The 10851-nt window shown below is 43.4% G+C and overlaps 2 protein-coding genes across 2 annotated transcripts in view; both read left to right on the top strand.

Moving 5' to 3' along the window:
- Positions 1-1402: 1402 nt before the first annotated feature.
- RAB9A (RAB9A, member RAS oncogene family) overlaps positions 1403-10851 on the top strand; it is a 47226-nt gene continuing 37777 nt past the window's right edge. The window contains exon 1 of the mRNA XM_059720915.1: positions 1403-1490. The gene's annotated coding sequence lies outside the window, so the exon portion shown is untranslated. The remainder of the gene's footprint in view (positions 1491-10851) is intronic.
- On the top strand, positions 1404-10605 carry TCEANC (transcription elongation factor A N-terminal and central domain containing). The gene is made up of 2 exons (XM_006266058.4): positions 1404-1490; positions 9392-10605. The coding sequence occupies exon 2, from the start codon at positions 9401-9403 to the stop codon at positions 10466-10468; it is 1068 nt and encodes a 355-aa protein (XP_006266120.1). The 5' UTR covers positions 1404-1490; positions 9392-9400; the 3' UTR covers positions 10469-10605.

Genomic DNA, 10851 nt, shown 5'->3' with positions numbered 1-10851 from the left:
TGCCTCTTACTTTAATAAAACATTGATGCAACAATTGGGGTGAGCTTTATCTTTTATACATTACTTTCATCCTAAAGTATCTTAGGACCTTTCACAAACTAAGTATATTTAGCAAAACTGAAATGGAGCCATCTCAGATACGGAGGGCTGTCTGTCCTTCTTGATCTTCTGTTTGTGTTAGGATTGCTCTAGGGTAAGTAGCATTTGATCCTGGTACATGTCTGGTATTACATGATGGTGCAGTTTTGAGTAGGGGGGCAGGTTTAGATGATAGCCATCCTTGTAAGCTGGTTATCCTGATCTCCAGAGAGCTTGGAGGGAGAATACTGTTCCCTTACCATGCACCTCTGTTGCTTTATCTTGATCTTTTGTCCTCAGTTATGAAATAGTCTCTATATTTCTTCTTCTGTCCTTGTTCTTGCTAGGTGGAAAAACTTGGTTTACCAGTAACCTGTGGCAACCAAAGTGAGAAGGGATGTTGACATTCACTCCATTCTCTTGCTCTAAAACTTTTGTGACATTCAGGACATGATACGAGGCCCATTTGTCTTTTTTGAGTGGAAGGAACATAATAAAGGCTAGTCATTTGCCTGTGGCAGAGTATTTGGGGTAATTGTTGACTACCTCTGATTTCCTGATTTTGGGAAAAGCTTTTGTCCTTTTCTTTGCATTTAAAAATAATGTTGTCATAGGTCCCTCATGATATTTACCTTCTTGCTGCTGTAATTTAAATAAACTAACACTTCAATTCTGAACACTATTTTAAACTTTACTTCATTGAACACAGTGTCCAGCCAAGTAGATTAATGGCAGTATATGTTAAATGTCTAGAAGTAGTGGGCATTTAACAGATGCTTCAATTAATTTACTTGGTAAACCTGATACACTAGAACAATAGGAAAATAGCGATTAGATATCCCCCAAATGTGTTTCCTTTGTATGTGGGGATGGCTGTGTTCACTTACAACATTTTCGTTTTTACTTACAGTACTAGATGTGACCTGAAGACGCTGATTGCCCATGTCATTTATAAAAAGTTGCTGTTTTAATTTGAAGGTTATTTTAATGGAGTGTATTTTATTAACTTGATTAAGTTCCAAGATAAATCATTTGCTGATAATGATAGAGAAACTTTAGACATTCCCTTTGCCTTGCTAACTGTTGTTTTCCTATGAGAACTTACTTCTATCTTCATAATGAAGAGATATTTTGATTAAATGGCATCCTCTTGTGAGGGTTTCTTTTATTTCACTTGGTAATAAATATCCCACTTGAATAAATGCATTTATTCTTCTGGGATCACATCAGCTGGGCTCTAGTTAATTTTTGTACATGTTTGTAAAATTCTGCTTTAACTTCTCTGTTTCTTCTGTTTAGCTTTGCTACATAGATTCTTTGGCAGCAGATGAGTTCTTTTTTACTGTTAATTAAATTCATATATCATCCTATGAAGAAAAGCTTCCAGAAAACATGCCTGTTTTGCTTTATGTGTAAGTAGCCTATCATTTAAACTCTTTAAGATTATAAGAAATCCTCATGTAGTTGTTCAAGACATTATATGTTACTTGTAATCCATGATCTGTTTTTATCTTTGGCTATTGCTATGATTTGTAAATTCTTAGACAGGCTTAATCTTGTAAATCCTGGATGAGTTTAGTTTTTTAGTCCTGCAAAAGTCATTGTGCACCTGGAAGATTCCAAAAACCTGTAAGTGTTTTTAAGTACTGCCTGGGTGCATGTACATATTAAAAGCACGAATATAGGATTTGTGCATTTTATAGCACGGAGCAGCATACTGCAGCCTGTATTTGCAGTTCTTGTAAAAAGGTTGGAAATGCTTATGTTTGGAAACGGAGGTGAGGATATTAGTGGGATCCTTGATGATCCTAAAGTACAGGACAAGGCATATTGAATTGGTAATGTAGCTAATGCCACATGTCCCGTGACCAGCAGTAAAGGTCACCAACTCTATCTGCTCTTCCAGCACCAACTGTTTGATCTATGGAAAACAGGAAACTCATCAAGTGTGATACTGGGCTCATTATGTTAACAAACAAAGATTCCTACTGTCTCAGACTGCATGCACTTCCAAACCAAACATGAGACTTATATGTGCAGTTCAACTAATGTAACTGAAAAATATATCTGGTCTTTTCTTCTGGAGGTTTTCAGAAGTATGCTTGAGAGTCCTTTCAGTTGTGGCTATACACATCAAAATCACAATTCATTTTAATCTAACATCGTGGGGGGCAGATTAGGTTGCTAGTAGAGGACATCTGTCAGTTTAGGAAGAAGACTGAGCTGTGGTTCACACTTATGAAAACAAAACCTAATAAATAATGTCTTGTTACATCCTGTAAGTTGTGGAGTTTGCAGGCTCAAAAGACAACATTGCATTGGTTTACAATAGTGGTTCCCAAACACTGACAGATTGTGTACCACCAGTTTAAATAGATACAACCTAAGTACTACCAGCAAATTTTTCAGTTCAACCTTTTGTTGCAAATTTTTGTCATATAAAGAAATTATAACAAATCTGCTAACGGGTACCACTGACAGGTTGTCTGAGTACCAGTGGTTATATGCATACCACATATTGGGAACTGCTAGTTTACATAATTTCACATTTAAAAGGTTCACATTTAGTTCACTTGCAGAAAATTATCTTTGTAACTCTACAAGTTGAAAAGTTCCATCAAGCGTATTGATGGGTTCCGTCTACAAAAATAGTTGAGCTTCTTGCTTTAGTTTTTCCCGGTGAACAGTTGTGTAGATTGTTAATAATTTGTATATTCACTTCAATCTACATTTTCCCTGGTGCTGTCTGCTTCAAGACTGTCTTTAACTCCCTCCACTTTATGAATGTGTACTCTGTGTGCCTACAGAGTTTTCTTTCATTCTGAAAAATGTCATGAGTTAGATCACAAGAGCCTTCACAGTAGATTTGTTCTGTCCAGCTGATCTTCAAAGTGAGTGTTTTTCAAAGTGAAAAACTAGAATGTATGCTCCAGGAGAAGTTCAGGCAATGTAGGCTGTTTTGGGAATATTTATGATGGTTAAAAGGGAGACTTGAACCAAAGGGAATGGCACTTGGGGGGAAAGATAAGAAAATCTGACCATCCCTCTTTCTTGTAGTTCTTGATGGTCATGTTTTCCATGTCTTTCTTTCCTCACATTTCCTCTAACCATTTGTCATCTCTGAGAGTCCTTCAGATGTCTCTCTTTGATTTCTCCCTCACTCTGTCTTCCCCAATCATTTTTTTCTCTCATTTTCAGCCCTTTCCCCGCTCCCAGCCTTTGAAAACAGCCTTTGAGAGCATGGAGGCTGATCAGGAGCATAAATCAGACTAGGAAGTGTGGTTTCTGCCTGCATAGGGCTGCAGAGTATGTGAATTCTATCAGAGGCATAATGAGCATGGCTTACGCCCTGGGTAAACCCTCCAAGAGAGCACATGGGAGTGGGGAACAGCGTGACCCTGGCTGTTGCTCTTACAGCAGCAGCATGGTGTCCACACACCCAGCTGCTGTTGCAAGAGTGATGTTGTACATGGGGCTGCTTCTCCTGCTGAGACTCCAAAGGGGTGGGGGTGATACTGGCACCCCTACTAATCTGTCACTCAGGGATGGTATCCCACTTGGTGTGCTGTACCTAGACTCCTGGAGGCCCCAGGCGAACTTTTAGTATTGGGCACCCCTTTGCCAGAAATAAGGGGTTTTTTTTGTTGCAAAAGTCTTTGATTTTCAGGCCCCCTTTCTGTCCAGGCCCCAGGCGGCCTCCCGGCTTGCCCATGCCTATGTCCAGCCCTGCCTACTTGCCCATCCCAAGTTGTGTTGCTGAATTCTATCAGTTCACCATTGACAGTGCTACAGCGAGAGACTTTGATTGAGGATGGAAGTATGTAACAGACCTAAGTTTCTTAAGGACTCATTGAAGTTACTGTCAGTCTCAGGTTTTTTCGGCTGGCCAGCATGAGAAGAGATACGTGGATAAAACACTACTTTTGGTACAATTGATCCCTGCAACTGTCTTTCTTTCACTAAACTTACAAGGGCAGGTGTGCACTTTAGACTATATTTCATCAAGTTTAAACTTATGATCAACATCAAAGCAGAGAAAATGTTAGTATTGCTAGTCTGCTGTACAGTTTTTCTAAGGACTCTGAATTTTGTCAGAAGATAATGAGAACCCCCCCCCCAGTCAAATCACATGACTGCATTCTTAATGCCCTTTATTTTTCATTTTGTTGCAAATAAGACCTCATGCAAGTTTGTCCTGTGAAAGCATTATGTCTGCAGCTTAATATGTAGCTAAGGTATTTTACAGAAAATACAAGGAAAGTCCTTTGTCTTAAAGAGCTTGCAAAAAGAACAGTCAGCAGTTATTAATATGTGAGTTACTATTCTGGAACCTATTATAACTGTAAAATAAACCTGGTTCTCTAATTGAAGTGTTTACTTTCTGTAGTCACTGACAGGGCTAGTAGGACTAAATGCATATTAGACCACCCCATTTTGAAGTTCATTAATCTTATTCCGTCTCCCTGCTAACCTCCCAGGATTTGATTTTCCACCTTCCAGTTACATTTATTCATCTTTTTACGGTAATAACTGCAAAAAAATCCAGTACTTCAAAAGCATGAAAATTGTGGCAGCTGCCTGGAAAATCCATTCTGAATTCCATTTTAGATTACATTTATTTTCCTGGTCAGAAAATGTTTGTTGAAACAATATACACACATTAGCTGTATAATTTTATTTTTCTAATATAGTGAAGGCGTGTGAAAAGTTTAATAAAAGGAGTTGCCAATTACTGTATCTGCTGTACATTTTAATATGAGCATTGATGGTTGATTTTAATACAATAAAATATGTCAGTGTACAGGTTGTCTATAAGTGTTCTTGATGTATACTTCCAATGTATGTCAAAAGTAGTAAGACATGCATTGACACAAAAATTGGCTCCTGACCATGTACGTAGGTAAATGTAAGAGAGCCCAGTTCAGAGTTTCTTTCTTCGTCCTAAAGATGAATTACAATAGAAAACCAAAATAAGGGTATCAGAACTTTGTGAAGTATAATAAATTCCAAAAACTGAACTATACAAAGTCAGTGGCAATTTTATTTTATGAGGGAGAATACCTTTCATCTGTATCTCAAAAGACAGTAGCAACAGGCTTTCTCAAATATGGACCTTGCTTTAACTATCCACACAACTGTAACCTCTAAATCAGTTTATTTTGGCATTCTCTATATGACTCTACCCTTGAACACTGTCGGTACCCTTAATGTCAACAGATCTCAGATTCATCATGCTATTAGTTCACCAATTTTCCAAAGAAGGTATTAAGTCCCTGTTTGCTTCTTAGTGAAATTCAAGTTGTTGATGTATAAAGTCCTTTGAGGCTTGTGTCCTATCAGCACAGGGGTGGGCAGGTATTTTGGCTGGAGGGCTGCTTAACGAGTATTGGTGAGCTGTCAAGGGCCACAAGTGTAGCCCTGGCCCTTGACAGGTGCCGTGCCGCCTGGTCACTATCTTGGGAATGGAAGTCCCACCCCCGAATCCCCAACCTTTGCCACTGGAAGTCTCTCCCCTTGCCCCAGAAGTACACCTTTTGGAAAGGGGGGTTGCCATCTTGGAACCATTAAAAAACAAATTATATACAAAAAATCAAACATCCCCAATAACATTTTTTATTTTAAAAAGATATTTTTGCCCTCTGTGTGATGTATAATAGGTGATTGCATAATAGCTCAAAATAAAGTCTTACTCTTGTATATTGTGAGGGTAGTAGGGGGGGTATGTGTGGGTGGGTATAGGGTTTGTGGGGGGCTGTGGGTGTGTGTGGATGTAGGACATGGAGGAGGGTGTGGGGTATGTATAGATGTTAGTGGGCAGGTATGGAGGCTTGTGGAGGGCTCTGTGTGTGTGTGGATGTAGGATGTGGAGGAGAGTGTAGGGGTAGGTATGGATGTGGGTAGGTGGGTATGGGGTTTGTGGGGGGATGTGGGTGTGTGTGGGGATGTGTAAGTATGTGTGGGGCTTGTGGGGTGTGGAGAAGGAGAGGGGCTGGGGAGGGTGTGGGAGTTAGGGTGTGTAGGGAGGGTGCGTGTGAGTGCTTGTGTGGTGGGGTGCACGTAGCAGTGTGTGCAGCAGTGAGTGGGGCTTGCTCCAGAGGCGCATGGGTGTGTGGGAGGGGTGCATGTGGGGAGAGCTGTGGGTGGATGTGTTTGTGGGGTTTGTGATTGTGCATGGGGGAGAATGTGGTTGTAGGGTTTGCAGGGGGAGGTTTGTGGGCATGCTGGCATGTGCATGGGAGTCCCCCACAAACGCCCCCCTGAGCACCCGCCCCCATCCCTCAACAGCCCAGAGCCTGCACAGCCTGTGGCACCACCTCATCACTGCCAACAGCACTCAGCCCCAGCGTGCCCTGTGCCTGCTCTGCACCACCCAGCTGTGGTGTATCTTGCCGCCCCCTGGACATGCAGCAGGGCTGCGGTGGCTCCACAGCTGGACTGCCTTTCTAGGCAGCCCAGGCAGCAGCAACTCCTTCCAGCTACCGCCACCCCTGGCCCCAGCCCCACGGTACTGGTGGGGACCTGTGCACAGCCCCAACCCACCCTGCGCCTGCTGCAGACTCGTCTGCTTATGCTAAACAGCTGCAGCAGCGCCGGCAGGGCAGAAGTGTGCTTGGCATGGGGAAAAAGCGGCCCCCTCCCCCTCACTGCTGCCCAGTGCTTCCTGCAGTAGCCATGTGGAGCCCATGCTAGGCTGCCCAGCGCTGGATAGTAGTGAAGGGAAGGGGCTGGGCAGTAGTGAAGGGTAGCAGCTGCTTTTCCCCCATGCCCAACACACTTCTCCCCCACTGGTGCTGCAGCTGCTGCAGCTGTTCAGCATGAGCATGCGAGTCCGCAGCAGGCGTGGGCTGGGTCTGTGCACGGATCCCCACCAGTTCTGTGGGGCTGGGCCCAGGGGCGATGGTAGCCAGAGGGAGCCCTTGTCATCTGCCCCAGCCTTGCTGCATGCCCCAGCCCTGCTGCATGGCCAGGGAGTGGTAGGATGCATCACAGTGGGACGGTGCCTGGGCCAGATGGGACCCAGGGACCTGCTGTAGGCCAGACAAAGCCCTTATTCATAGATTCATAGATATTAGGGTCGGAAGGGACCTCAATAGATCATCGAGTCCGACCCCCTGCATAAGCAGGAAAGAGTGCTGGGTCTATATGACCCCAGCTAGATGCTCATCTAACCTCCTCTTGAAGACCCCCAGGGTAGGGGAGAGCACCACCTCCCTTGGGAGCTCGTTCCAGACCCTGGCCACTTGAACTGTGAAGAAGTTCTTCCTAATGTGCAATCTAAATCTGCTCTCTGCTAGCTTGTGGCCATTATTTCTTGTAACACCCGGGGGCGCCTTGGTGAATAAATACTCACCAATTCCCTTCTGTGCCCCCGTGATAAACTTATAGGCGGCCACAAGGTTGCCTCTCAACCTTCTCTTGCGGAGGCTGAAAAGATCCAGTTCCTCTAGTCTCTCCTCGTAGGGCTTGGTCTGTAGGCCCTTAACCATACAAGTGGCCCTTTTCTGGACCCTCTCCAGGTTATCCACATCCCTCTTGAATTGCGGCGCCCAGAATTGCACGCAGTACTCCAACTGCGGTCTGACCAGCGCCCGATAGAGGGGAAGTGTCACCTCCTTGGACCTATTCATCATGCATCTGCTGATGCACGATAAAGTGCCATTGGGTTTTCTGATGGCTTCGTCACACTGCCGACTCATGTTCATCTTGGAGTCCACTAGGACTCCAAGATCCCTTTCCACTTCCGTGCCACCCAGCAGGTCATTCCCTAGGCTGTAGGTGTGCTGGACATTTTTCCTCCCTAGGTGCAGCACTTTGCATTTCTCCTTGTTGAACTGCATCCTGTTGTTTTCTGCCCACTTGTCTAACCTGTCCAGATCTACTTGCAGCTGTTCCCTGCCCTCTGGTGTGTCCACATCTCCTCATAGCTTTGTGTCATCTGCAAACTTGGACAGAGTACATTTCACTCCCTCGTCCAAGTCACTGATGAAGACATTAAAGAGTATCGGTCCAAGGACCGAGCCCTGCGGGACCCCACTGCCCACACCCTTCCAGGTTGAAACCGATCCATCCACCACGACTCTCTGGGTGCGACCGTCCAGCCAAATTCGCCACCCACCGGACTGTGTAGTCATCCAAGTCACAGCCTCTTAACTTGTTCACCAGTATGGGGTGGGATACCGTATCGAAGGCCTTCCTGAAGTCTACGTATATGACATCCACCCCTCCTCCTGTGTCGAGGCGTTTCGTAACCTGGTCATAAAAAGAAACGATTGGTCAGGCACGATCTGCCTGCCACGAACCCGTGCTGATTTCCCCTCAGCATAATTTGTCCTTGCCGGGCTCTCACAAATGTGAGCCTTGATAATTTTTTCTAAGACTTTGCCAAGGATGGAGGTGAGACTGACTGGCCTATAGTTGCCCAGGTCCTCCTTCCTCCCCTTTTTGAAAATGGGGACCACGTTGGCCCTTTTCCAGTCCTCTGGGACTTGGCCCGTGCACCACGAGCGTTCAAATATTCCCGCCAGTGGCTCTGCAATGATGTCGGCCAGTGCCTTCAGCACCCTCGGATGGAGCTCATCCGGACCTACCAACTTAAAGGCATCCAGTTCTTCCAAGTGACTCTGCACCATCTCAGGGTCTACGCATGGAAGTCTGGCGCCTTGCTGCTGGGTCTCTACAACCCCAGTGAGAGACTTGTCGTGCCCCTCACTTAGGAACACTGAGGCAAAGAACTCATTGAGGAGTTCAGCCTTGTTCCCCCTGTCTGTCACCAATTGTTTCTGCCCATTTAGCAGGGGTCCTATTCCTCCCTGGGCCTTCCTTTTACTCCCTATATCTAGCCCACGGTATGTATTTTGCCCACCCCTGTATTAGCAAGTTCCCATTTCTCTTTATGTGCCATTATAGCAGTTGACTCTTGCTAAGAATATCTAGATTGACAAACCACAGGACTGTTGACTTGGCACACTTAATGCAGACCTCTCAGGTTCAGAATTTATTATTCCCCAATAATCCAACAGAAGTATTAATGTTAGGGACACAGTGCAAAGTCCATCATTTCAAAACTTCAGCTGAGGTTGCAATGATTAAGCGATGCATTCAATTTATTTTTAGTGGTTGAGAGTCTCTTTGTATTTACTTTTGTAATCATGGAACAAAAGTCAGCTTTTGCAGGTCATTTTTACCTAAGTAGGAATAAAATAAAACATGAAATACAAAAATCTTATGAAAGATTCCAAAAGATGTGTGAATAGGCACAATAATCATAATAACTGTATACAAAAGTTGTAACTAACTGTTACTTTACTTTCAGGTTTAAAAAATGTCTGATAGGAAAACTGTTATACACAGAGCCCATGCTATTGAGAAGCTACTCTCTGAGAACAATTATCAAGATATTGATAATCACCTCATAGAGCTTGAAGCTCTTGATATGACTACAGAATACCTTCAAGAGACTGATGTTGCCAAAGCTGTGTATAGAGTACTCAAGAATTGCCCTTCACTAGGATTGAAAAGGAAAGCAAAGAACTTACTATCAAAGTGGAAAACAGTTTACACAAGTAGTTGCCTTCAGTCAATACAAAGTAAAAAGTCAGTTTTGGGGAATGTGAAAGAGGACAGTAAACACTTCAGTGTAACTGTAGGGGCTTCAGAAGAACTGACTGAACAGAACCCATTAAATCCTGATGATTCTAAGAGTTTTCTACTGTCACAAAACCTTCCAATATGTAACAAACCAAAAAGCCATACAGATCAGCAGCAGATTTTAGAAGAACAGTGCTCTAGTAATGAAGATGCTACACCTGTTGTCAATATAACAAGCTCACCACAAGATCATGTGGAGGTCATGAGGTCTAAATGCACAGAACTTCTTTATAAAGCCTTGACTGATTCTGTCCTAAGCCAAGAAGAAACCAATAAGTTGCAAAAATTAGCCAAAGAAATTGAAGAGCATATTTTTGTTCTGCATACTAAAAATGACAAAAAGTACAAAAATTGTGTCAGAAGCAAAGTGTCTAACTTGAGGAATCCTAAAAGTTCCCACTTAAAGCATAACCTGTTTTCAGGGATTTTGAATCCAAAAGTTTTTGCTGAGATGACAGTGATGGAAATGGCCAGTGATGAACTGAAGCAGCTCAGGGCTTCATACACAGAATCGTCTGTTCAGGAACATCAGCTTCCCCAAGTCATTAGTGGCACACAGACAAACAAAATCAAATGTAGGCGCTGTGAAAAATTTGACTGTACTGTCACAATGATTGCTAGGGGAACTCTCTTTCTTCCTAGTTGGGTGCGAAATGCAAATCCAGATGAACAAATGATGACTTATGTTGTTTGCAATGAATGTGGAGAACAATGGTACCACAGCAAATGGGTTTGTTTGTAATTATTTATCTTTAAGGAATGACTTAGGAGTGAAAATGTAAAAATGTATTAAATTACTGAGAAAAAACAATGTATTTTTGGAATTACTTACATGCCTATTAAAATGTTAATAAAGTAGTGCCAGTAGATGAAAGTACAGTAAGCTGGATACTGGTTGGATTATTGCACTCAATAGGTGATGTCTAATTGGGAGGAGGCATCTAATGGAGTTCCCCAACGGTCTTTCTGGGCCTCTTGAAGGCTCAGATCAAGTGTAGTATCTTCATTAATTATTTTGAATATAGGATTGAGTGCGCACACATAAAATTTGCAGATTGTGCCCACCTGGCTTCGAACATACCACGTGCGGCCTTGATCCGGGCAGCCGGTAGAAGATGTTCTACA

Source organism: Alligator mississippiensis, chromosome 1 (genome assembly GCF_030867095.1).
Source record: "Alligator mississippiensis isolate rAllMis1 chromosome 1, rAllMis1, whole genome shotgun sequence".
Lineage (NCBI taxonomy): Eukaryota > Metazoa > Chordata > Crocodylia > Alligatoridae > Alligator > Alligator mississippiensis.
The sequence above is the reverse complement of the archived record's forward strand: the minus strand, read 5'-3'. Positions and strand labels throughout refer to the sequence as shown.